Raw genomic sequence first — 26082 nt, forward strand, 5'->3', positions numbered from 1 at the left:
TAATAACTAAAGGTCATTCAAAAATATATAATGCTGCCTGTAATTCAGTTTAATATATATATATATATATATATATATATATATATATATATATATATATATATATATATATATATATATATATATACATACATATATACATATATATAAAAGATCATTAATGTACTTGGTTAGAAACCAAAAACATTGTAAGGGTGTAGTCCTGATCGAAATCTAAAATATGATACAGATTTTGCGACATAAATGTTAATGACAACACGGCACTGCCAGTTTAAAGTTTTCAGCTGCAACAGTGACATCTAGTGGACACAAGATAGCACTAAAAATAAAATAATCAGGTCAAACATCAACTTACAGTATTGATTATAGACGTTGGGATCTTCGAACAACTCCAAAGGACACATTTGAAAAATAAAAATCGAAATTGCTTAGCTTGTGTTTCTGTGGTCGCAAAGATTTGACTGAAAGTTTGAAGAGCGATGTGAAAGGCACACTGTCAGTTCATGACTGGCTTTTCATCACCACTACTTCCTCTGGACCTGTAACGAAAAAAAAAAGAATAAATTTATTGCATACTCCACTGACAGGACTGTCAGGGAGGACAAGAGTGAAAAGGTCTAACAACGTATAATTTAGCAAGTTTAACTTGATTGTAAATCTATCTAAATGACAAATGGAGTACAACTGCAAAAAAAAAAAGTCAAGGGTGGATCAATTCTGGACATTGTAAAACATTCTAAGGGCTCCTAAATGTTGGCTTTTATTTAAATGTTATTTATCGTTTCCACTTAGGCCTATAAAGAAACCTATTTGGAAATTGAGCAACTTTAGCATCACACTAAAAAAACAAAATGGCCGCCCAAAAGCATTTGCTTACCTGGTGTTTCGACAGGTGAAGCTGCTTCGCTGATTTCATTCATCGTATTTCCAGTATCTTCGAGGACTTCAGATGGCTGATCAGCAAGAGGCATGGACACCTGCGCCAGGGAGTCATCGCGGCAGTCGGACTCTGGTTCCGCAGCTGAAAGCACCTCCGGTTCTGACTCAGTGTCAGCTTCTGGAGCCTGAGTGATACCTTCCTCTTCTAAGGCAGCGACTGTTTCCTCTTCTGGAGGATCAGCTTCAGCAGCATCCTCTACAATTGTCTCAGCTACCGGCAGCTCTTCATCCACTGGAGCTTCAGCAGTGTTGCTTGCCTCCGCTGATGGTGCAGCTTCTTCAGGTGTGATGTTCTCCACTGAATCTGGATTCTGATCTTCAGCATGCATCTCTCCCGCGTTCTCTTCTGTGGGGCCCGAATTTGCAACTTCCTCAGAAGGCACTTCATCTTCTTCTTCAGTAGATGGAGAGGAGGCGTCCGCTTTTATCTCTTCTGTCGACACTCTTTCTTCCGTAACAGCTTCCTCATCACAACTGACCACCTCAGCAGGGTCCGGCTCCTCTTCATTAGTGACAACAAGCGTTTCACGTGAAGATTCTTTCCCCGCAAGATCTTCGGTTCCCTCAAGAGCTTCAGCTTGTGTGACTTGCAACACAGAGTCCAAACCCTTTCCATCGTCTTCTATTTGACGGACAGCTCTCACCAAACTGGACTCCCCAACGGAAGCTGCTGCAATTTCAACGGTGGAGCCCGTCAGGATTTTTACAGCTGTAAGAAGAGCTGGCACGGCCTCTGAAGGATAGAAAATGAACCACTTCAAAGTTGAAGTTAAAAACTGGGTCACATGATACGTTTTTACATCCATACACTAACAGATCTTTTTAGACATTTGTTTTTACTGGTGCCTATTTTACTGTCACAGAGCAAAAATGGCATGATACTCATTTTCATGCAACAATTCATTTCATCAAGACAGCAGATGTTTTGCGACCTGCAATGTGAAATTTTCAGATCGAAGCCATTCATGCTGCGGAAATGTAATCGTGCATTTTTACTATATGGGACTAAATCTAAGATTTGCTTTCATGGGTAACGCTTGAATTTCTCCAGAAAATTAATTCACGTTAAAAAGTCATTGAAGAAGTGAACTCATGCAGGCATCTCTTGGAGATAAAAAAAAAAAAAAACTCAAGATTTAAATATTATGTAAGTTCATTGCATAGGAGCATGAACATGGGACAAAGTCCTTATAAAAGTGCGATTGTATTGTATTGTATAATTGTGGTTGCATTGCATTACAAATTTCCTGAATCTGGGAGATAGATTTTGAGTAAGAAAAAAAAAAAGTCAAATAAGAATGCACATTTCCGACTTTGTCTCACAAATAATGAATGCATTTGACGAAACAAAATAGAATGGGAAGGTCACTAAAAGGAGACGATTCATAAAGAAAGCACACAGACTACCACTTCGAGCATATTGACAAGATAGAACCTAAGCAGACACAGACTGGCGAGGGGGTAAAGGGACTAAATGGGAATTTATTGAGCAGAAACTGATCAAATTTGGTCGCTAAAAAATAAGACGGCTGACCAAATCTTACAGTCAAGCACCCGTTTAAGTAACAAGTTGGTGCGGGACTGACATATTTTTAAAGGGGAAGTCAACTCCCAAAAATTATTTGCAATAACATTTTCCATATTCCTTCACGAGTCGAAACACTTGTGTTTGTGGAATATGAGTTAAGAAGCAAATTCCGTCCATTTTTATCCATCTCAGAGGACGGCCATTTTGTCGCTGCTGTCAACTGAAACGGGCATCACCTTTGCTCAGGGCGCAGGTAACGACCAATCACAACTCACCTGTTTTCTGAAGCTGAGCCATGATTGGTCATTAGCTGGGCCCGGTGCAACCGTGATGTCATTATTAGTCGACAACAAGTGGCAAAATGGCCGCCCCCTGAGATGTTGAAAAACGGGTGGATTTTAGTGCTTAACTCATATTCCACAAACGCAATATCAATCAGAATGCCGTGTGGGCCGGCATTAACATTTTCTTGAAAAAATATTTTTCGAGTTGACATCCCCTTTAATGACACTTAATTAGAAGAAATCAGAAATACTCTACAGTTTGGGTCTCGCTCTAATCTCCCATGCTAAATTTCTGTACCGACCCAAAAAGACAAACAATCGTTTATAAACACTCCGAAGTTTAGAGCAATGTCTAAATCTCAACCAACATCTTAAGTCTCCAAAAAATGAGACCGTTGGACCCCAAAGTGGTTTTCATTAATAAATGGAAGTCATAGTTAGTGCTTCTGTTTTTTTTCCTTTAATCTATGTTGGGGTTCATGGGTTCTTTTTGTGGGAATCAAGAGGTGGAAGCGTGCACACTGAACTTGTAGCCGTCCACTCGAAGCAAACACTGAAGGCATCGTCGTTTTACGCTGACATATCCACACAAGGAACAGTCTCTGCCTCAACGGGGGGGTTAGGAAGGAGGGCCTCATGGACTACTGGTGTACCAGCACTCGCTGGCGCCTCTGCTGGGGTCTCCTCCGTGGCTTCCGCAGGGGCAGGAACAGCTTCGGCCACTAGGGGGGGAACTTCTTCCACAGCAATTGGCTTGGCTTCACCGTCGGTGGTAATGAGCTCCGAAACCACAGCGACATCTTCTTCAGGTGTTGCGCTCTCGACGACGGGCTCGCCTGTGCTCTTTGCTACGGGCTCCGCAGGTTCAGCGACAGATTCTGTGACCACTTCGGCAGGCACCTCCGGCTCCTCGACGGGGGCGGGTTCAGCTGCCACATTCACCGTCTCAGATGAGGACGTTTCGGCTTCAAAGATGAAGAATAGAATTATTTTGTTTCATCCAGTTGGAAATGTTGATGACACTCAGTTTGAGTGTGTATTTAAAACCGTCCCAAAAAGTTCTGCCCTGTGACACAATCATAACCCAAAAATCAAGGCTGACACCAATTAACCACAAACGGGATGGCCAACAATTTTGGTGAGTAGAATGTATAATAATTCACAATATTTCAACAAAGAAACCTTGAACACCCGTTAAGATCAACTTGAAGTGACAATTGAAGAATGTGGGTGTTAAAGCTCTTAAAAGATCCAACCGATGACGTCGCGCTCAACCTCCAGAACAGTATTACCCGTCAAACGGATCACTTTTAATCTCATCATGTCACCTTTAGAAACCTGTGGACCGCTTGGAATTCAAATCAAGCACCAGCTTCATGGCGAGATAATTACCACGCCAAACGAGCTTGACAGACAGACCGTTTACGTGCATTTTATATCCCGTAGGATTTTCTTGACGATATGCGGCTGTCTACATAAGTTCAATGATAAGCGCTATGAGCTGTATTTGTGATTTTAAAAAAATAAATAAATAAGTAAATGAAACACATCCTGGCTGCGCTTCTTATTAAACTTCTTATTTCCTATTACAGATTGTTCAGTTGCTCTGCGCCCGAAACAAGCGTAATTAATCTCAAGACACTAATTGGAACGGACACGCTATTGAGGGTGATTATTCCAGCATGTTTATTTAGGTGGAGCCGCCAAAAACAAAATCAACTCATCTAGTACGCTGTGTCCTCTCGTTGTGTATGGCAGAGGTTGGGCGGGAAGTGTGTGGTATTGGGAATGCTGGCTGACCCTTTGCCGCGGAGCCCATGTTGGCGAGTCTCTCCTCGTAGCGCTCGCTATCACCAAGGACCGTTTTGTAGGCCTGAGGAACAGAGAAAATGCCGTTCAAGTGTTGCAGACAACAAATGATCAAAAACACGTGTTGGGTTCACAGAAGCGTGAGGACAAGCGAGTGAATGCTTGTGTGTCTTAATTTAAGACACTGCCAACTACTGGAGTGGAGGTGCAATTACACTTTATTGGAGTACAGCGGAAAAAAAGCATGTTCCCCAGGGTCACATGCGCCCCCCCCCTCAGCATCCCCCCACCCCAGGAGGGCCCGCCCCACTATTTGAGAAGCACTGGATTAGGGTAATTGATAGCTTTTGTATCGAAATAAAATGTTTATTATAGCACAACTTGGAAATCACACACACAGACTTCATTTAGGTTCTTGTAGGTGAAAAAAAAAGTCCAATTGAACTAAATACAGTGCCTAACTCATATTCTTCCCATTGTCCTCTAAAGAGGCGAAAACCAGCAATACTTACGTAGACGACTGCAGCAGTGAGGCCTCCGCCACACAAAACAAAGTACGTCGTGTTTGTGGAACCACCCGGAACCCCGAAAGCCATGTGCCGCACCGGCGCTGCGGATCGGGAGCAAAGTACACACATGAATTCAATGCGCTAATAAGCTTTATTACAATGTTAATGAAATATTTGGGAGGGTGAAAAAAAAATCCAAAGTGACGAGCGTCGTGTCGCAAAGGTCAAAGGCACTACGATTGCATCAACGTGTCCCCATTCTTAAATCCTGTTACGCAATGTGGCCCTGCTCATTTGGAGCCAAGGAGATGGAAAGATCTTGCAACCGCCAAGGTAAACACCAAACAATCCCCTAAATTAAATATCCGGCAGACCACACACGCAATTCAAGCTCGTTTATCAAAAAACGGAGTCAAGGGATTTGACTTCAAGTTATCAAATTGTCTCCCAAGACAACGCCGAAGACGGAGCTGCGAAAAGCTTCTTAATGAGCTATTGTTGCAGCCGAGGACGGGTGAGAGTGGCCTTCGGTTGCTCGTGAAGATTTGTCGGTGTTTAGAGGATTGCCAGGGGTGCATGCAGAGGAGGCCAGAAATAAAACCACTTTAATCTCATCTACGGCTCACACACAAACATTCTTCGGCCAGCGCGGATACGTGCATTCAAACACATGCTGCACAACCGATGTATAAACACTACGTCAGCTCCGGGAGATTCTCCGACAACGGTATCGGACAGTAAAGTCAGTTTAAGTCTTGGAGGATTGGGATGGACGGATCAACATCTGGTGCAATTGCGTGTGACCAGGCGTTGGTTAGAAAATAAAAGTGGCGAGCCGCGCATTTCATACGGAGGCCTTCAGTGACGACTTGAATCAATCCCCCTCATACTGAGATCATTTATGACGCCTCAGCTGGAGAAATAATGAACAGAAAGACACGAACACTCAGTGAGTGTTGGACGAGCTAGCTTCTCTCGAAAGGTCCGTATTGAAAATGGCCTCGCAAGTGTATCTGCAATTAAATCCACACGTTTTCCTCCTTCGGCCATTGTGGTTTAAAAAAAATCAAGAATATAGTTCAGATTTTCAAACGGTCGCCAGTTAACACTTTCGGGTGTTGATTCCGCATAGCGCTGCCCCCTCACGAGTGAGTATCCAATCACAAGCTGCGTTCATCACCTTCAACGTAAGGCCAGCGAGAAGGCCTTGCTGTCATCAACTCGTGATCTGATTGGCTATCGCAACTGTCAATCACCTGTAAAAGCCCCCTTGAGACAGAACAGACACCCGCACGATTGTATCGGAAGGCCTCGGAAAATAGTGCGTGCTACTGGTATCATGAAATCTGCCTGGCAACACGAGCTAGCTAAATTCTGATTGGATAAAAACTCTCACCTAAAAATACAACACCAAGATAGAATCTTTCTGGGTTGACTTCCCTGTTCAAAAACCCTTTTGGAAAAGAAACCAGAATACAGAAGATTTACTCTGTGTGCATTTTTGACCTGCTTCTTGTGTAAGAAACGTGCTCACTTGGCTTCCTTAACAATTGGCTTCTGGATCGAAAGTTGGGACAACTGGTGTGATATGACGCTATCATTATTGCCTCAGTCAATTTAGCAGCGTCACCAGGCCTTAAATTCATTATCTCACATATTTGTTCAAGTCTTGCATGCCACAAAGTTCCACTTCTCTACTTGATAATGTACAATGTAAATAAAAAAAAATTGCTTAAAGTGCAGAGGAGTTAAAACTGCTGTGTAATTTGTGAAATAGGCTAGAACCTTTACCGCTCCTAAATAAAAAATGTGGTTATTTAGTTTAATATATAAAATAATGAAGCACAGTGATATGTATTCCATAGCATCTTGGCAAAAATAGATAAAAAAAAAGAAAAAAGGAAATTCTCCTGGCAAGGTTGCTCCCTGACAAAATATCAGCGTGGACATGTCTAAAACCAAAAAACCAAAACAAACCGTCTTGTTTTGAATGCTGAGCCACGGATGCAGTATCGTCCTCCCCCCTCCCCGCTCTAACACCATGACGCTGCAACACCTTGAAAGGCCAAGTACAAGTTATTTATAAAGGTAATCAGTTAAGCTCGCTTGCAAGGTCCAAGCCTGTTAAAATGAACATGCATGCCAGATGAAAGCAGACAAGATGGCACCTGAGGCAGGAGGGACATGTGCGGAGGAGAGTCACCATGTGCTCTCTTGACACGCGTGCCAGATGTCACCATGGAGAAGGTGCACAGCTGTATATGATAGTGTCAGCCCCCCCCACCCACGCTCCACTTTTCTGACTAATAATAATATTACTGCTTAATGATGAAAGTTTTACTGGTGCCAAAGTCAGAACTTTATTCCTCCCTCCACTTTCTAGTGCTTATCCCAGGACAGCCGGGGGCTAATCCCAGCTGACTGGAGGGGTGCGCCCTGGACTGGTCGCCATGCACCCACAGGAGGGCTTAATACAGGAAATTGCAAACTCGTAGCAGTCAAAGCAGTTTTCCCTTCGGCTGAATTCCACATGCTCAAACCCCAGAGTAAATGATGATCCAGGCAAGGACGCGTGAAAAGACAAAGCACTGTGAAAATAAAAGCCCTAAATCCTCGTCACGTCGCATGCACAGAGGCCGTTTGCATGCAATCATGCCAACATTCTTACGCGACAGTCTAATATCTGCATTTTATGTTGACGTTCATTGTTAATCGTATTATCTAACAAGAGCCAGTTAAAGACAATATTTACAACGACTGAGAACTGAAAAACTACATTAACAAAGAGTGAACATGAAAATACAGTAAAGATTTTTTTGACGGAGCTTTAGTGTTGGGACTCATTCCATGTGCAAGCAGGTGAACGTTGTTATAGCCAACTTGATGAAAGTTTAAATTCATCTTCTAATGTTGCCTCCAATGACAAGCCAAACCCAAATGCAACTTTTATTCTTTAAAAGGGTAAGTTAAAATGTGCATTCTATTTGCATTGAGATTTGAAATCCAGCGTACAGGACAGAGTGTTCTTTGCGCAGGACATTTTCAAAGCTACATACTGCATTTCTACTACGTCTATATTATCAAGTCGATAATTAAATTGAGGAATACATTTGCAACCAAAAAACCCAAATGGAAAAAGTTAATTAACTGCCGAAAAAAAACATCAACACAGTTCAAAGATTTCCCCACACGTTGAACACGCGAGAAAGCAACAAGTCTGACCTCACATTTGGATGACGTAAAAAGTCACTTAAACATGAATCTGACTCACCTTTTCGAAATGTCGGCGTGAAGACCCTTTGAGCCACCGGGCCGAGTCTCTGGCAAACCCGTCGACAGAACATTTTGTTCAATTAGCAGCGACTGACAGCCAAACGTTTGAGTCGGAGGCTTTTTAGACTTTCTTTTGAGCCTCTCTCTCTCACATACACACAGTCCGGGCTCTCTCACTGTTGATGGAGAAGACGTCACAACACGCTGAAAAAAAAAAAAAAAAAAAGGTCACTTGAATGCATCCTAGTGGCCAGTCGACGCAACCGAAAGATCAAAAAGTATTGCTGTACTGTAGGGTGATGTTAATATATACATTTCAAAAAACTAATATTTATATTTTTGTAATTTTTATTTCTCATCAGAGATGTAAGTCAAGTAAGTTTGTTGTGGGCCCTAATTTATTTCTCTAGTATATCAGTTTTTAATAATAATAATAATAATAATAATGTTAGTAATATTTATGAATTAAGTTCCAGGTCCAACAACGCATGGGAAAATCCGTATTTCGCAAGCTCTCGTTGTTCAAACATCAAAACCAGCAACAATTATGTGCCGAATAAAAAGAAGTGAACCGTGTTTTTTTTTCTTAAATCGGTGTCAAAAATACATTTAGGCACACAATGACACACATCAAGCCATCTCTGATTAAAATTTGCTGTTGAGCAGTGTAATACTTAATTTATCGCGCCGGTCCGTTAGATGGCGGTAATGAGTCATGACGTTGCTGAGCAACTGCTTTTTAAAGCACAAGAAGTAGAAGACAACTAAAGTGGAGGGATTGGTGAAAAAAAAGTCGAGGAAAATTGCCATATAGTACATCAACCTACCTGCAATGATCGAAACATCAACGTTAAACTGGCGTTAGAGGCTTTAAAGACGAAGTGAGTCGCTGACAGGTGAGTAAAATCGGTAGATGTTGCAGAATCTGAACAAGTTTAACTCCAGACGTAGCTATCTTGCTAAACGTCAGCTCGCAATGGCAGTGGAAGGTGCGATTGCTAATTCTCTGCTGCCTTCGTACACAGCAGGATGAAAGTCAAGATCAAGAAGTGGAACGGAGTGGCGTCGTGGTTGTGGATAGCCAATGATGAGAACTGTGGGATCTGCAGGTTGGCTTTCAATGGCTGCTGTCCGGACTGTAAGTAACAATTGAGATATTCTGGATGCATTTGTGTGAGTTGGGTCAGGACTAACCAATGAGGCGGTGCAGGAGAGATTTTCTTTCTTGGAAGTCTCAATGTAAATATTCATATTTTTACTTATGCCCCAAGTTAGGACGAGACATCTACTTACAGCATTGCTTCTTCTGAGAATGTTTTCTACATGAAATCATATCCTTAACTAAATCGAAAATCAAAGTGAGTCAAATCTGAAAACTATTTACAAGTGAGCAAATGTTCCAACCCGTTTCACAGGTAAAGTGCCTGGGGATGACTGCCCACTGGTCTGGGGTCAGTGCTCCCACTGTTTCCACATGCACTGCATCTTGAAGTGGCTCAACTCGCAGCAGGTCCAGCAGCAGTGCCCCATGTGTCGACAGGAGTGGAAGTTTAAAGAGTGAAACACGATGGGGAAACTGCTTGAAGATTTTTGGTCTTTCCTGTAAATATGTTTTTGTAATTGTATAGTGCGTCAAAACTATATAAAAAAAAATGCCTGGTTACAATTCATTTGCATTTTCTCTCCTTTTGTTTTCCCATGGAGCCGTCACTACAGATATTCGCCACTTGAGGGCGACAGAGCAAAATCCAAACACTAATACATCCTGGATTTTCACCTCCTTACCTTGACCTGGCTGGTGTTCTGGTCCGGAACTGAAAAGTTCTATGAAATAAATCCGTCAGAGTAATCTGATTAAAAACTTTATTTTAGAAGTACAAAATGTAACAAAAATAAGACTGTACAGTTATCAACATGTTACTAGAATGACCTATATCATGTATATAAAAAAGTTATTGGTAAGGCTTCTTCTATTGGTCATAATCCATTCATAGAAAATAATATCTAACTAATACGGTCTCTCTCAGCGAGCAGATCCTAGAATCCATTTTGTGTCAGCGAAGCAAACCATTTGTAACATTACAAATGTCCAGCAAACATTCATGTTCAAATCAATGCATTTGTCTTCCAGGATGAAACATAAATTACGTAATTTAAATCTTTCATTCAAACTCACAGCGGGATAAAAAGATGCAAATGGAGCTGGCTGCTGCAAGTCCATGTCAGTAAATCACGCTTCCTTCCACCACACCTCCACAGTTGAGGCAACTTTCTGGTTCAGAACACTGAACCCAAGAGGCCTTTTCTCTTCGCTTCATCAGAACATTTGGAGCAACCGTACCAGGCTGCCATCCCACATCTTGCTCAGAGGCTCTCAGTCATTGTCGACAAGACCGAACAGGTCCAGCAGTTCCTTGTTCTCCGGGTCGATCAGGTCACACGGCTTCTCGCCGCAGTCGTTTTCCAGATTTGGATCGGCGCCCAGTGAGAGAAGATAGCTGAAAGTAACGCAAACACATCAGCGTCATGCGTTACTGTCAAATTCAGGGAGGTGCAAGCATGCAGTGGACCCCCGGCTTCTCTTACAACGGCAATGTCGAGTACGTGCTCGTCGACATGGAATGTCGTGGCCTCCGCTGGCTATGAGTCAGTGTTTTGACTGCTATGGTGACCAGCTTTGTTGCATAAACACTCACCGTGCAATGTGAGGGAAGCCGTCGCTGCAGGCCATGTGAAGCGGGGTCCACCCTTCATCGTCCCTCTGGTGGATGTTTGCTCCGTGGTGGACTAACAGCTCCACGCACTCCAGGTTCCCAGACAGCACTGCCTCGTGGATGGCGGCCATGCCTTCACACACAAGAGAGCATCACAATGTCAAAGTCTGGTCACTGGCATGTGGCTCGCAACGACACTTGGAGCAGACACTTGATTCATTTGAAAAAATACATTTACAGTTTTATAAACCCAACAAATAAAAAGCTGAAAAAAGCGACTGTGGGAGTTGAAAAGCAAATACGCAGTGGTTGACGGTATTAAGCTGTAATATCACCGTTCACCACAAGATGGCAGATGGGCCTTAATTATCTTATTCTGATATCGTAAAATGAGTATTTTTTTGGGGTGCGGATTTGGAATAGCATGCAGGACTACCATAGCGCTAAAGAACATTACAATTTTGAGTTTTGTGGGAAAAGAATACATACATTGCACTTCAGTTAGTTTGCTCTTAAGCCTTTCTGTGCCATCCTCAAATGGTAATTTTTGCGCAAGAATGCCCTTTGTCTCATGAGCTTTGTTTTTAAAGTGGCATTTTTGTCATACACCTTGCTAAGTAGAGTATGGTCCCATCTCAAAGAAAAGCTCCAAAGATTTTCCAGATAACGAGACTCACCAGAGGGGTAAATGGCGTCCAGGGTGACTCTTCTGGCTCGGATGAAGAGTCCAATCCTCTCCAGCTCACCATGCCGCACAAAGTCCTGGAAAACGATGTCATTGGGGAAATGCACACTTCGGATGGGCTTTTGCGACGCGGAGGCCTTGTACTTGTTGTGGGCATAAGCTCGAAGTGATACGGGCTGAGATGTGGGGAACTGGTAGTACTTCATTCTTCTTTGCTTTTGGGGAAAAAATAAAATCAAAGATTCAAGCACAAAATTTGTGGTCCGTGATGTCTTTTCGCTCAAAAGGTCAGACTTCCTCTGTGTGATTGAAGTGTGGAGCTGCTGCTGCTGTGGAGGCCAGACCTCCCCTTTATATTCTCTGTCGGGTTATTTTAGGACACGCCACAGATCGCAGTGGTAAAACTTTCACCTCTGACAAACCGACATGTTGCCCACGAATGGTAGCGGTGACATCACATCAGTGGGGGGGGGCCCGTCTTCGTTAAGGAGGCAACTTAAGGAGGGCACCGTCAGGGGAGATGCAACATCACGGCTGTTTGTCATTCTTCTCATGTGGTTACGTACGACGACGGCACAGATGCCTTCTTCAGACCATTTTAAATTCAGACACAATTTCGCACTCACTTCAAGTGCGACTCATCAGTTTTTATATAATTTTATCCGAAGTTTTAATTTTTTTTTTTTTTTTAGCAAATTAGAGAAAGTCTTCATGCCTCAGCAGTTTATGTAAGAAGCTAAATTAAGGTATACATAACCATATGCTTCTACACACTGACATTGCCCCAAAATTAAGTCACCTCTGTAAAAAAAAAAAACTCCGTCAATTTCTTTTTTAGAGTGTGTCAACAGAACCAGTATCGGTTCATATCACTGTTTTAGAGCATTATTTCAACAATCTGACGGTTTTAAAATTTTCTTTAAAAAGGCTTCACGTAGCAACCCACAAGCTTTTCCTAGTAATCAATATTTTAAAATATTAGTCGCTACGCCACAGCAGGTTGAAAAGGCACAAAATTTGTAGACAAGTGGTGTGTTGATGAAATAATTACTTTTTGGGAATGATCATGCTAAAAAGGTGCATCATGTTATACCGCGATTTTTTAGTGTCCCACCGGAACAGTGGAACCGCCATAATCATATTTGCACCTTCCAAGATTTTCTTCTCCCCGAATCAACTACCTTTCAGACATGCACAATACCATTTTTTTGGGTCCATGAAGAGATCTTGTAAAAGTGCCACGTGACCGGTCAATCAACACCAACTCCAGGCAAAGGTGTTTTAGATCGTTTTGTTTATTGGCCACCATTTCACATTTTCCACATCGAACTGGATATGATGGAATGCTTTAAGTATCCCTCTCTGCTGTACAGATGTCAATCGTATCACCTCAGTCTACTCATGCCGCCACACACACACAAACATCATCTTCCTGAGCAGGAAAACTAGCCGTTCAAATCTCTCCAACACAAGTAGAGCCAAGAGTGATCCAGAGGGTACAGAATGGGCAAGGGGTGGTGCTGTGCAACTGCTTTCTCCCCATATCAGATTAACAAACGCTTGCCTCGGACCTACCTATTAAACGTAGCACATCTGTCGGCTTTAGTAACCACAAAGAATCTCGCAAGAGGCATGAACACAGTGCGACTTTTCAGAACTGGCTCCCAAAAGAAAAACATCCACGGCCTGAGTGCGTGTCCAAGTACTAACTCTGCCCCAAAAAGGCCAACTGGCTACAACTGGGCACAATGGTCAAACAAAAAAAAAAAAAAAAAAGTCCTAAACATAATAAAAAAAAAAAAAAAAACTCAGTTAAAGCAATTAAATAAAAAAAAAAATAAAAAAATATTCCGCCGCCTCCGAAAAAGTTAGCATTTGTTCCTTTTAGAAAATGGTTAGTAGTCCCCATGCAAAGTGAGGAGTTAATTTTTTTTGGGGGGGGGGGACAAAAGTAGACTCCGCCACCACTTACACACACGGCAGGTTGTTCAGACACAGTTTCGGGGGGGCTTTTTGCTACACCGTGAGGGATCATTTGAGTGAAAATATAACAACAGGTAGGCCATTTGTCCCCTGAGAGATCAATCCTTACAAAAGATAATCACACTAACTAGAAAGCCTTAGCCCAAACACCACAAGTGCACATGGACTCCTGATGGATGTTAAGGTGGGGTGTAAAAATAAAATTTTTGTCAAGAGGATCTCAATTCCAACCTTTTACATAAAATAGGCCAATATTTGGCATGACGGCGCTTTGAAGGGGCATCAGCACCTTCACGGAGGCGTAGCGTTGTTCCCTGCGCCCCCCCCCCTCCCAACAAATGGTACAAGACCTGTCCGTGAAAGAGAAAACGGGAAGCGATATACTGACTGGCCAACGAGTGTGCCGGCTGGTGGACTGACTGGCAGCGAGACAAGGGACGTAATGCTCTCAGTAGCGTGACGGGGGGTCTATATAAAGAGTAACGGTAGTGTAGGCGACTGGTCGGAGGGGGCGGAGCGGGACTCTCTTCTTGCAACTCTTTACAGCTCGATGTGCCTATTATCCTCGCCGTCGGAGTCCTCGTCTTGACCGTCCAAATCGTCCAAATCCTGGAAAGCAGTCGACACTCACGTTAAACGTTTCATCTCATTTAAAATTGATACTTTTAGGATGAACTGGGGGTGGAGGGCGTGCAGTATTGCAAAATTTAAGCCTGGTTCACACTGTTTGATAATTAGTCCGATTTTAGCCTTGATTCTCACCCTTGCAGTTGCAAGGACTGCTCAGATTACCGTAATGACTCCAAAATCTCAGATATTCCTGCCGTGAGAAAACATTTTGGCCGTTCCGATACTAAATCGGGGATATTCAACGTGTTTGAGTGTTTTGACCCGACTTGTCGCCATGTGCGGTGTGCCCAGTGGCCGAACGAGCACGTACACTACGATGGCTGCAGGCACTGCACGTGTGCCACTTCATGATTGGGTCGACACAGGCAAAGCCCAGTAAGTAGTTCTAACAGCTGTAGAAGATATTTGTGGCCATCGGTGTGCTGCACCGTAATTAGACTTCTGAGAAGGAGGCGAGCTTTAAAAAAAACAAAAAAACAAGTGCAAATAAACACTCACTGTTCATGAAGGACCTGTAATGATCGTTATCTCGACACATTAACACCTTTGGTCAGATCACTGAAATGCTTTAAATGCCAATATTTGAGTTTGACGCCGGCCTTTGCATGTTCTTCCCATGCCGGTGTGGGTTTTCTTCAGGTACTCAACTTTCCAAAGACCTGTCCAGTAGGTTAGTTGAAGAGTAAATTGTCCTTAAGCGTGACTGCGTATGTGAGCGGCCGCCTTTTGATCGGCTGGCGACTATTTCAAGTTGTACCACACCTCGCACCCAAAGTCAGCTCGGACAGGCACCGGCACATCCTCGAGACTAGTGAGGTTATTTGACTCAGTAAAGCGCAGCCGTTTGGAAGGCAACAAAGTGGGTCACTTCTAATGTTACAACCTAAAATCCTGACAAGCCCCCTTCAATCTTTTTGGGGACGGCACCTTGGACGCCTCCAAAAATCATAAAAGATGATCCCAATAGGACTTGCGCATCAAGACTAATTTTGCTCATGTTACAAGAAGCTCAGCTTAAAACCAGGATTTCAAGGCACACACTTTCAATTGGACATCGCAACATCTAATTGGATCGAAGAGAAGCTGTATAAAAAAATTCGGCCAAACTAAAAATAGTTCTAATTTCCTAATCAAATGCCGAGAGCGTGTAACAGTACAGCGCCTTGCAAACCTATTCACCCCGCTGCAGTTTTTTTTTTTTGTAAAAAAGAAAATTCTTGAAAATAAACTTGACATTGGCAAGTGCGCAATTCTTCAGTCCCCCAAAGTCAGTACTTTGTAGCAAGTTGTTTTTGTTACGTCTCAAATCTTGAGATTGCCGCTGGGACTTTGGCCCATTCCTCAATGAAAAACACTCCAAAATTCGACAACAAAAAAAAAAAAAAAAGGAGTTTTGTTAAAAGATTTATGGATGCTACCGAGCGGGGACACTCACCTCAGCATCAAAGTCATCATCGTCGTCGTCGTCATCCTCCTCCTCCTCTCCGGCGGGGGCCCCTCCCTCCTTGCCGCCGCTCTCCAGGAACTTTGTGAGGCCTTCCAGTGTTCTCTCCCCATTGTAGTCAATCACCTGTTCATAAAACAGCAATTCTCATAAATGTCAACGAATACTTTGCCCACAATCGGCTCAGATATGACGTCTTGAGAGCGGTGGCGAAGGACAAATGAGTTGCAAAATGGCGACCATTATCTGACTTCATATGGGATGCAATCCTTAGTGATAAACTGAGGGCAGAATTACAAACGCCAACCCCAGATGAAGGCCAGTTCAGGGCACCTCCCAAGCCGGAACGTCATGAACTAAACCAAGAAAAGGGCTCAACAGGCTCGCGTTGCTACACGATGAGTGATGCTAAATCAAAAAGCACCAATGACAGTTGGGAAGCAAGGAACGCTCGTACATGAACAGAGCCGCAGTGGGTGTTATAAAAGGTCACTAAATAGCGTTCGAAATGTCTAAGTTGTTCCAAGAATGAGTTTAAACACCTTGCGTTCGTCTCCTACAGGGAAGAATTTCAGAGTAGGGAAGCTGTGGACTTTGACGGCCTCGATCTCATTGGCTGTGGAATCCATCTTGGCGACAACGATGTCTGCGCTGTCCTTGTACTTCTCTCCCAGCTTTTCCCAGATGGGATTCAGCTGCTTGCAGTGGCCGCACCAAGGGGCATCTGAGACAACATATTTTGCAAATTATGGGCATGTCCAAGTGCCTCTGAACAACAAACGGAAACACAATACAGACAAAAGGCACATTGAAAAACAAATAGCCGGGAACCGACTACCGGAAATCAGTCACGTGCAGCCAGAGCTAAATAAATGCCTGTTGTGCGGCTGAGCATCATCTGTTGAGAGCTGCCCAGAAGCTAAACAACTGATTAAAAAGACGACACCTAAAATAGCGCACATTTGGGAATCACAGACTAATAATCCAGCAGCTATTTTTACGGGGATCTCTTTCGCATCAGTGTCTGATAACAATTCGGGGCGGCCACGAGACGCTGCGTGTGAAGCATGACCATCTACTCTTGGATATGAAAAAGGCTTAGCAGGGATACAGAGAACGGGTCAGAATTTACAACTGTGACAAAAATACCCTTCGGTCATGTTTGAGAATTTTCTTGTGATTGTGTGCCCTGCGATTGGCCGGCAGCCAATTTGTTAACGAGAAAAAAGAAAAACTTACAGAACTCCACAAAGACGTTCTTCTTGGGATCAAAGGCGACCTCCTCAAAGTTCTTGCCGACCAGAATCTTGACAGGATTTACGTTCCAGTCCTCGGGGATATCTTGGCTCATCAGGTGAGGCTGTGGCCAGGAGAAAGTACAACGGTCACTCTATGTACCACATCGTCTTTGTTAACTGATTTTTCTCCAAAAAAAGAGCTTGTTAAGAGATCAAGCTAGCCACTGTGATCCTTTACAGCAGGCGTAGCAAACTACGGCGCGGGGGCCACATGTGGCCCGCGAAACGTATTGATCCGGCCCGCCAAACTTGAAAAAAATTAAATGAATAAACCTCGTTTCAAAGGGATCTAAAAAGAAATTAAAGAGACGTTTTCAGTTGCGTCACCTTCAGTTTTCCTTCCGTAAATTGTGTGCAGAATGCAACGATGCCCTCTGCGGTGATGTCGCTGCTCTCTGGCTTGTACTTTGTCATCTCATCCTCCAGGGTGATGAGGCGGATGGCGGGGCACTCCTCCTTCTTCAGGCCAAAGAACTCCAGGATGCGCTGGTTGTCGTCCAGACTGCTGTCGATGAAAATGAACAAGATCTGGACAGGGGAGGGGGCGTTTTGGACATAGTAACTAAACTTGACTGGATGAGGGACATTGCGACCTTGCAAGAGTTGACCTACCTGCCCTTGAAATGACTCTGCAGCTTTCTTGAACTGGTCCATTTTGTCCTGGAAATCGGCGGCTGCTTTTGGCAGAAACATGAGAATGTGGGACTTGATCTCGCCACCAAAGATTTTAGGGGCAGTCTGTAGATGAGAAAATATATGAAATCAGATTGCTTGTCGCAATGTTACTTTGCACAGGAAGGATTCAAATTGATTGACGTCAGGGACCCCCACCAATTACCTGCTCTGTGAACTCAATGACAAGAGGCAGCTGGTTGGCTTTGACAAAAGACAGGATATTTTCTTTGGTGAATTCGCCGTCAAAGGTGTTACGTCCCTCATCAAACTGAAAAACAGACCAGATAGAATCGGTGCGTTACAAAGATCATCCAAAGGCCGAGCGGGTGTTCCCATCTCCTCTGCAGGTGCCCACCCCCCCAAGAACAGATTTACCAGACGCTCCTTCCAAATCCCCTGATCTTCCGGGTTATACGAGGGCCTCAAGGGTAAACAGAAATTTATTGAGTGTTAAGAATAGTTGCGGTCAAATTGTCCATCCAAGCAGCTCTTACGGGCACACGAGAGCAAAGTGGCGTTTGGCCGATGCCAACGCTGGCAGTGATTGGCTGTGAAATTTAAGACCCTGTTGTGCTAAGTCAACGTTGCCAGCTGCTTATTAAGAGAGAGCTTGCTTAACTGCAGCAAAGCGCCCACGTGACGGCAATGATTTTCGATTAAGCTCGGGACTTCACGCTGCCACACGGCCATCAACAGGAAGGGGTTGTTGACTCGCGATGACAGTTTTGAGCTAAGAACCTGGAGCGGCTGACACAGAGTTACTAATAATTAAACACCAAGTTATTTTATCTCAGCTCTGAGCGGTTGTCTGGCAGTAAAATTAATAGATTTGATAACTTTATAAAACCTTCACATCAGTTTGGTGACCTCAGGACTGAAAAGAAAAATTTTCAGGTTCCAAATTATTTTTCTTTTTTAAATTATACGCCATTCCATCACAAAAATTGAGACCTTTTGGAGAACAGCAGCCACATTATAGAGACAACTCAGTCATCACAATTTTGCTAATTGCTATTCGTAAAGAAGAGAGAACCTCTCATTTTAATCCAACACAATTCAGGTCACGTGTGTTGTCAAATACAAGGACGGCATTTCCTTTCACGAAAATGTACATCAAGAGAAGTTCTTGTACTCATGAGTTGTACCAGCCCAGCATGGGCGGCACAAGTGACATTTAAACTGAGCCAAACTACAAAGACCGTGCTGCCACTAATTCGTTTGGCTGGGGAGAAAAAAAACCCCAAAAAAAACGGCCTTCTAAAATAAAATGCTAACCTGTTCTGCCAGTTGGAAAATGCTCATTAGGTATAACCACAATTACAATACAAATGATTTTTTTAAGTAAATCAAAGGAAGGAATCACAAGGAATTGTGACTGTGAAATAATGTGTGAGCGAATGGCATTGGAAATCGATACAGAAATGTAGACTGTCCAGTCACGAAAAGCTAAGATTTCCCACTCTTAGTCATGCTTTGGACCTTGACCAAGTTCAAGACATCAACGGAGATGGGATTATTGTGTCTGATAACAGACCCGCTGGAGCTCTCAAACTTGCAGTTTAAGCATTTTTTTGTTTTCACATTTTTGCATGAAAGACGTCATTTTGGAGCATGAAAGGCGTTCGAGTGCATTCGTAACTGAACAGACCCTCAAATGTTTGTGGATCGCTGCTTTACTTAAAAAAATAAAAAATAAAAAATCCCTCAAATGTGACATCTTACACCAGAAATTTATACGGCTTCAGGGAGGGCCACCACCCAAAAAGCTTTCATGTCAGACCCTGTACAAATACAAATCTTTGAGGTTGCATATTCTCACGCCCCAACAAGATCACCACCCGCGTAATTCTAAAGTTCATCTGCTCATAGTCAAAGACTCATTCGGCTTCACATACTTATGTCATGCCAAGAGCAGATCTTGCAAGGCGGTGACGTGAAAAGCAATGTGGGAGAGCCCGTGATGGGCTGAAATTAGCAGCACGGCGTGGTCACCCACGCCGAGGTCAAGGGCGTCTGATTTCAAGCCGGTAAATCAAAGGGACTGCAACCGACTGACAAGCAAGGCGCGCGCGGGCGGCAACACATGACCCATTTAAGGTTCATTACTTTTAAACACACAAGCCGTTATTAAACTAATTAAATTCAATTTTGTCTCATTAATTTGAGCGTCAAAGGAAAAATAAATGTTGAAATTAGGGACACGTTAAGTATTGGGCCAACATTGGGAATGTCAATTCTGAGCAAATAAAAAGAAAAGTTCTGATCTAATTTTTTTTTTAAATAAATCCAACAGTCAGTGCACTCCTTTCTATTGAACAGCCTCGTCATAAATTCTCCTCCTCGGAGCTCGCTTGTGGCCATGAGCAGATGAATGCAAGAATAATTCCGTCCATGGGTAATGGTCTTTGTTGAAGCACGAAATGGCGACTTGCTTGACGACCACCCTTTCGCCCTCGTTGAGGATACTGCCGTTTGTCTGCTAATGAACCGCTTGACACTATGGTTACCGTTTTTTTTTTTTGGTGGATGTTATTCACGGCAACGTATTCGTGCCTACGCCGACAGATGGAAGTGATGACACAAGCCTCCCTACTGATTTATGTGCATGTGATGTTAGTTCATTTCAAACGAGTGCTTTGCTGTATGCAGTGCTCATTTGTGCAGTTACTGTACTTTTAGTTACATAATAGCCAATTTTCAGCTTGCAGTACTTTTGACTACAATTTATGACACCTTCCTCATCAAACGTTTGGGGACTCCTAAAAAGCCTCGTTTGTTTTATCGCTCATGAGTGACATGGAATAGTTCTTTCTGTGAAGTGAAAGAACATTTAGATGATCAACGCGGTTGGTTGATTTCATGCACCTGCATGATCAAAGGGCGATGTCCATCAGTAATCGTTTGTACGCACACGTCATTTGACATTCATTTACTTTCTCTTTTGATCATGCAATGAGCGGACCGATTTGATAACACCAAGTCGTTTCGTTTAAAAATAAAATGTATTCTAATTGAGTTTTTCCTTCTTTTTCCTCTCTTTACCTCTAACGCTCCCCAAAATACGTTCCAGCACTTATGCAGGATGCAGTGAGGAGAAACAAACGGCGCTCACCTTCTTGAAGAGAACAACACCATCTTGGGAGACCTCAAACTTGGTGAAAACGGCATCGTCAGAGGTCATGCCGAAGGGAATGTCTTCTACGGCTTCAGCGGCTTTTTCAAAGGCCTTGGCCTCAGCAGACTCCACGTTCTGTGAACAGAGATCGGTCAGAGTTGTATCGTGACAAAAAGAGGACAAAAAGATATTCAAATAACTTGTACTCAAGTTGAAATTCACAACTTCTATGCATGCTTTTTGCGAAACACGTCAGGTCTACTGGATGTGAACTTGGGCTGGACGATTACGGAGGAAAAAAAATATATTTTTGTTGAACTATTTAATTGCTTTGCATCTGTGCCTTCAATAAGTGTCCATCCTGCCTTCAAGTGTTGCGACTCACAGGTCTGACCCGGGACCTCGAGACTATACTTCACGTTATGTGGAAATGTGCGTTGGTATGACAAAACAAAATTCCTTGGATCCAGTATCCTTGAATTTTGTGGTGAGAAACATTCCAAGAATATTTCAAAATACAACTTCAAATAAAATCTAACTTGAAAGGATAAAATAAATTAATAGCAAGGTAAATAAGTGTACTACAATAACAGCAATGGACACACAATTTCCCGTTAGCATTTTTAACGTGATCCTCGATTGATTTAGCATGAGCGATGTTTTAAAAACGAAGCACGGTTTGTATTAAAATATTTCATGTGTAATTATTTCTATAAACTGTGAAAACTTGTTTCGGGGGGGCCAAACCACATACAATAGACGCCTGCGACGCTAGAATCCCGCTGCATTCCAGATACCTTCAAAACGTCGGGAACTTGTAAACATACCGTGGCGTTGAGCACATAAATCATTTTCCTTGATTATAAAATTAGATACGATCAAAAGAACCCAAACTCAACATTTTAATTTCAATCAATCGTCCATCCCCAAACGTCAACCATCTCCAAAATATTCTCTCACCTTAAAGAAACCAACGACCACCACTTCATGGTCAGCAATCAGGGCTTGTGCAGCAGTGACGTCAGCCAAGGTGGTGACTGCGGGGCCTGTGCGCTTCTTCAGCCAGTTGATAAAGTCGTCTGCTTGCCTTCCAGCTGAAAAGAGAGACCCGATTTGGTTACAATGACCATTTGCCAGCCAGTCTTGTAGAAAGTCACAGTAAATTCTGTCAACTGCATTCCGTTAAAAATGTTTAACAGCAATGCACATTGTTGAAAGGACACTGCTCAGAAAATAATTATGCGAGTAATTTATTATTTGAAGCATTATTGAAGAAGACTGTTATGTTCCTGACAGAATTTTCAAAAGAAAAATCAAGATTAAATGTTCAGGAATGAAGATGGCCTTTATTAAAATTGCAGTGTTGGGAAAGGAAGTAAATGTTTTACTCTGCCAACACATATTTTGTTTTTAATTTTGAAACCTTGAGAGAACGAATAATTGCACTTCTAAACATTGTACCTCATTTTGACTCGAACCATTAGTATAACAAAGCAATTATTAAAAAAAGAAGTGCGTTACGATGACACGGCGAGCCGTGATACTTTAGGAACATGTTGACAGAAGTTGATCTGAAGTAGCGGCAATTTTTTTTTTTTTTTTAAATAAAACTACCTCCGCAGGGTAGATGTGACTAACTGCACATAATCAAAGACAACAAAGGGGCTCAAACGTGTTCTACTGGCACTTCAGGCCAAGCAAACTCAAATGACTTATTGCCGCTGCCTCTGTTAGTTTAAGCAAAGCGAGCGCCGTAGAGCAACGCCTCGTCAGGTGCATCCTTATTCCTGCCCACATCGGCCAGACCAAGAATCCATGCATGCATGTGTGAAGGTGCTGAATGTTGTGCTACCATCGATGACTTGGAGCGGACATTTAGATCTACTTTGTGGGATTAGCAGGATAAAATAAATTCACCCGCAGATGAAAATGCTTCTCACCAGCAGTGGAGGCGGGCAGTTACCTCGCATAAATTTAAAAAAAAAAAGAAAAAAAAAACTTCTATTCGTCAGTCCACACATGGTTACTTTCACACCTTGACCAATCAAAAGTGGCTTGCTCTTTGATGATGCAATATTGATGGGCACACAAACGTAGCGCGTTTTTGGGGTCTCCTGAAAAGTGACTACCGTATTTTGGAGGTACAACGCCAGCATTATTTGTGTTTTTTTTTTTCTTTCTTTGTTTTGATCAGAGGATCTCAACTTGGGCCTTTTGTGAGAAAAATGCTCTAAAAAATGCAGTCCTCTGGCCTGTATCCTGTCCTGACACCACCGATCTTGTCACATGGAATTCATTGTGTCATGTCTACATATCAAGTTCAACGCATGTCTGGAAGGGTCTGAGCGGTCACGAGCACAGAGAAGAATAATTCAGGAGTAGTTTACCAGAGTACTCTTTGGGGGATTGCTTGTCTCCTCCCTTGAAGAACTTGATGGTGGGGTATCCACGAACGCCGAACTCTTGGGCCAGGTCAGTCTCTTCAGTTGCGTCAACCTTAGCCAGACGGATCGCTGAACCTTCCGCCTTCAGCATGCCAGCGGCCTTGGCATACTCGGGAGCCAGGGCCTTGCAGTGACCACACCACGGGGCGTCTGAAGGAAGCGACATAGAAAGACAAAAGAAAGTTGTTCACGCACACACAAAAGACTAGAGACAAGAAGATGAACATTTGATTGGCAAACCTGTATTGATAATTTGCATTTTGTCTCAAGAACAAATATTTTATCTTCATCGGATGACTGTAAAACATTGTATATTTGTGGCTGGGCACTTGCAAATTCACCCATTCTGTGAAATGTTAACATATCCTCTGTAATGTGTTGAAAAGAAAAAAAAAATACCCTCACATGTTAGCTGCTTTTGTGCTGAGGTTAAAGTAATACTTTAGCGCCATCTTGTGGCGTCTTAGTGGTTATAAACTATGTTGAAGTGAGTTGAACTATATTTAAACAAAGGTAGTGGTTTGACTCTGATGACAAAGGCATTCAAAGAAAAAAAATAACTTAACATATTTTTTTTTTTTTACAATTTGTGACAGGACCCACCCAGTCCTCGCCCACCACAAGTAGCATCATGTTGAAGAGAATGAGTACTTGGAATGGGCGTGGTGAAGTAGCATGGCGAGCGCTTAGAGAGATGAGTAGTCGTAGCAGCAACAATGGACAAAAATTTAACTATCATCCCTCAAGGATTGCGTTTTTAAAGCATCCAAATCCAGGCAAGATGTCTGCGATCGAGTTGTTGAGCGTCCGACGACGACGCTTTGTCGAGCGATGAAAACACAGACGATTATTACAATTTACTCAGTAAAATGGATGATGATAGGCAATGACCTTTGCCCTCCCACACTGGTGTCAATGTAAACGCGCACGCACACACACAGAGAGTGAGAGAGCGAGAGATGTCAATCTGTAGCATATTTTTTGGTGTTGTACGTTCTTTCGGAGAAGGAAAGCAAAAATAGTTTAACCAAAATTGAAATTACACTTGAAATGCATGCGTTCACCAAATAGTCATTATTTTCCGATACGTTCTGAGAAATGTTTGAAAGGAAAAATGCCTGTCAAGATGACTCAGTTTTGATAGTATTCAAGGATCAAAACACTACTCAGTCTGTGAAATAAAATGGACTTCATATTTGGTTATTTGACATTAATTCCAAGATATTACCTTTGTCAAATCTGTTACAAGCTTTACAAAAAAAATAGTTGTTGAAAGTTTTGCTTAATCGCAGTAAATTATGGAAAAGTTTTGCGATTACTTAGTTACGTTTTTTTTAATGCTTCACAGCACTAATAAATGTTTATAATCTTATGTTTTGCCATTCACGGTCTGTGTCGCCATGGTGGTCGCCATTTATGACACAACCAAGAAATTCCAACATCACATCACAAATCGTTATTTGCAGAGCAATCGGTGAAAACGTACTCATGCCCTTTTGTTAAGTACACGTCAACTTAGCTCCACTGAGATCCCGCCCATGTGAGCTGTACTTGAGCGACCTAAACTCCATCCTTCCAACCCTCAACCAATTGGCTTGTCGGACCCGCGTCCAGCCGTGTCTGGTTCACGGGTGGTCACGTCGTTTTGTAGCGGCTCGGGTCAACTACGCTACTTCAAATGCAAAGACGTGAGACTCAATCGCCAACCATGATCATTTTCGTTGCCATTTTACAAAATGAAACAAAAAAAATGGAAAACTTTCGAGGTTACAAAGCAGACAAATCAAAAAGCTATGCAATATTTTCTTCAAAGTGGGTCGACCATTCTAAGCACAACTGTAGCTTTGGTATCACGACACTAGACATCATTATCGACTTGGCGAGTCTGTTCGCAGTCGTGACACTTTCAAAAAGTTTACCAGCGCCGAGTTAACTTCACAAGCGAGGGCCCAACGGCAACACTTAATGAGCCAAACGCCGCCAATTAGCCACTTGCTGGACAGCCTGTCGAACGTGACAAAGTTTACCGCTAATTACGATTGGCTAGTTTGCTAACACGCTAGCTGACAAAACGACGAGTATGATGAAGCAAACGGACATTAGCCGGCGACATTTTGGTCGAGTTTGTCATACTTACAAAATTCTACCAGGATGTCAGGGTGCGCTTGGAGAGCCTCTTCGAAGTTACTCTTCTTCAGGACCAGAACGTCGTCTTCCTCGGCGAGCTCAGCCCGATAGGCTACAGCTAACGTGCAAAGGAGGAAAAACTTGAGCATTTTGCCTTCGAGCGTGTTCTCTTGCAGAAAACAAAAGAAGGCGTCAGAAGCGGAGTGAAAGGGGCAAATGTTGGACTGAGAAGTTGAGTCTTGCAATTTGTTGGTTATTTCCTTGCTTGGGTTGGGATTAGTAGCTTGGTATTTTGTGTCTACCGCTACTAACGTGGCAGTGCGAGCAGAAACCAAAGGGCTCAGCTGCTGTGCGCATGCGTATTTATCAGGCTCTAAGCAGTTCGTGTTGAATTGTGACTGGACCGCAGCTGTCGGCACCTGGAAGTGAAAGCCACGTTCAACAACGTTGTTGGGTACGTCTCAATTCATTTATTTACCGCATCGCTTTGATCCTACCCACGACGTCGGTTTTCATGTCACCCACCCTTGTGAGGATAAAACGGAATGCATGGACGGACATTCATTCCATCGAGTAATTAATTGAACTACCGGAGACATGAGATGTACCCACTATGGCCTGACGT

General features: G+C 42.9%; 4 protein-coding genes across 5 annotated transcripts; 1 reads left to right on the top strand and 3 right to left on the bottom strand.

Moving 5' to 3' along the window:
- Nucleotides 1–93: 93 nt before the first annotated feature.
- mgarpb (mitochondria localized glutamic acid rich protein b) lies at nt 94–8528 on the bottom strand. 2 transcript variants are annotated; one of them, XM_088302846.1, is made up of 6 exons: nt 8341–8526; nt 5073–5170; nt 4552–4624; nt 3405–3716; nt 878–1672; nt 94–539 (listed from the first exon to the last, which is right to left on the bottom strand). In XM_088302846.1, exons 1-6 carry the CDS (start codon nt 8411–8413, stop codon nt 502–504), a joined length of 1389 nt encoding a protein of 462 aa, XP_088158972.1. In that variant the 5' UTR covers nt 8414–8526; the 3' UTR covers nt 94–501. The 2 variants fall into 2 exon arrangements, with proteins under 2 accessions (XP_088158972.1, XP_088158973.1); XM_088302847.1 differs by lacking the exon at nt 3405–3716 and having other exon boundaries at nt 8341–8528.
- Nucleotides 8529–9071: 543 nt separating this feature from the next.
- On the top strand, nt 9072–10010 carry anapc11 (APC11 anaphase promoting complex subunit 11 homolog (yeast)). Its single transcript, XM_088302849.1, has 3 exons — nt 9072–9238; nt 9368–9480; nt 9758–10010. Exons 2-3 carry the CDS (start codon nt 9372–9374, stop codon nt 9901–9903), a joined length of 255 nt encoding a protein of 84 aa, XP_088158975.1. The 5' UTR covers nt 9072–9238; nt 9368–9371; the 3' UTR covers nt 9904–10010.
- Nucleotides 10011–10525: 515 nt separating this feature from the next.
- Nucleotides 10526–12157, bottom strand: ppp1r27b (protein phosphatase 1, regulatory subunit 27b). The gene is made up of 3 exons (XM_088303352.1): nt 11734–12157; nt 11039–11189; nt 10526–10840 (listed from the first exon to the last, which is right to left on the bottom strand). Exons 1-3 carry the CDS (start codon nt 11945–11947, stop codon nt 10717–10719), a joined length of 489 nt encoding a protein of 162 aa, XP_088159478.1. The 5' UTR covers nt 11948–12157; the 3' UTR covers nt 10526–10716.
- Nucleotides 12158–13018: 861 nt separating this feature from the next.
- On the bottom strand, nt 13019–25815 carry p4hb (prolyl 4-hydroxylase, beta polypeptide). The gene is made up of 11 exons (XM_088303507.1): nt 25468–25815; nt 23274–23480; nt 21847–21980; nt 20884–21021; nt 17935–18039; nt 17709–17834; nt 17424–17624; nt 17038–17158; nt 16341–16522; nt 15790–15924; nt 13019–14333 (listed from the first exon to the last, which is right to left on the bottom strand). Exons 1-11 carry the CDS (start codon nt 25604–25606, stop codon nt 14265–14267), a joined length of 1557 nt encoding a protein of 518 aa, XP_088159633.1. The 5' UTR covers nt 25607–25815; the 3' UTR covers nt 13019–14264.
- Nucleotides 25816–26082: the final 267 nt, after the last annotated feature.

The sequence above is a fragment of the Idiotropiscis lumnitzeri genome, chromosome 8 (genome assembly GCF_059441095.1).
Source record: "Idiotropiscis lumnitzeri isolate Australia: NSW breed Sydney's pygmy pipehorse chromosome 8, RoL_Ilum_1.0, whole genome shotgun sequence".
NCBI lineage: Eukaryota > Metazoa > Chordata > Actinopteri > Syngnathiformes > Syngnathidae > Idiotropiscis > Idiotropiscis lumnitzeri.

Excerpts from the sequence above, each read along its gene's own strand:
- mgarpb (XM_088302846.1), bottom strand. The coding sequence starts at position 8,413 with ATGTTCTGTCGACGGGTTTGCCAGAGACTCGGCCCGGTGGCTCAAAGG. Across the intron at positions 1,673-3,404 it reads AGAGGCGCCAGCGAGTGCTG|AGGCCGTGCCAGCTCTTCTT; the intron begins GTACACCAGTAG and ends TCTATCCTTCAG. Across the intron at positions 540-877 it reads TTCACCTGTCGAAACACCAG|GTCCAGAGGAAGTAGTGGTG; the intron begins GTAAGCAAATGC and ends TTTTCGTTACAG.
- anapc11 (XM_088302849.1), top strand. The coding sequence starts at position 9,372 with ATGAAAGTCAAGATCAAGAAGTGGAACGGAGTGGCGTCGTGGTTGTGG. Across the intron at positions 9,481-9,757 it reads CAATGGCTGCTGTCCGGACT|GTAAAGTGCCTGGGGATGAC; the intron begins GTAAGTAACAAT and ends CCCGTTTCACAG.
- ppp1r27b (XM_088303352.1), bottom strand. The coding sequence starts at position 11,947 with ATGAAGTACTACCAGTTCCCCACATCTCAGCCCGTATCACTTCGAGCT. Across the intron at positions 11,190-11,733 it reads GGACGCCATTTACCCCTCTG|GCATGGCCGCCATCCACGAG; the intron begins GTGAGTCTCGTT and ends TTGTGTGTGAAG. Across the intron at positions 10,841-11,038 it reads GGCTTCCCTCACATTGCACG|CTATCTTCTCTCACTGGGCG; the intron begins GTGAGTGTTTAT and ends CGTTACTTTCAG.
- p4hb (XM_088303507.1), bottom strand. The coding sequence starts at position 25,606 with ATGCTCAAGTTTTTCCTCCTTTGCACGTTAGCTGTAGCCTATCGGGCT. Across the intron at positions 21,981-23,273 it reads ATCCCCCAAAGAGTACTCTG|CTGGAAGGCAAGCAGACGAC; the intron begins GTAAACTACTCC and ends CTCTCTTTTCAG. Across the intron at positions 17,835-17,934 it reads TCATTGAGTTCACAGAGCAG|ACTGCCCCTAAAATCTTTGG; the intron begins GTAATTGGTGGG and ends TCTCATCTACAG.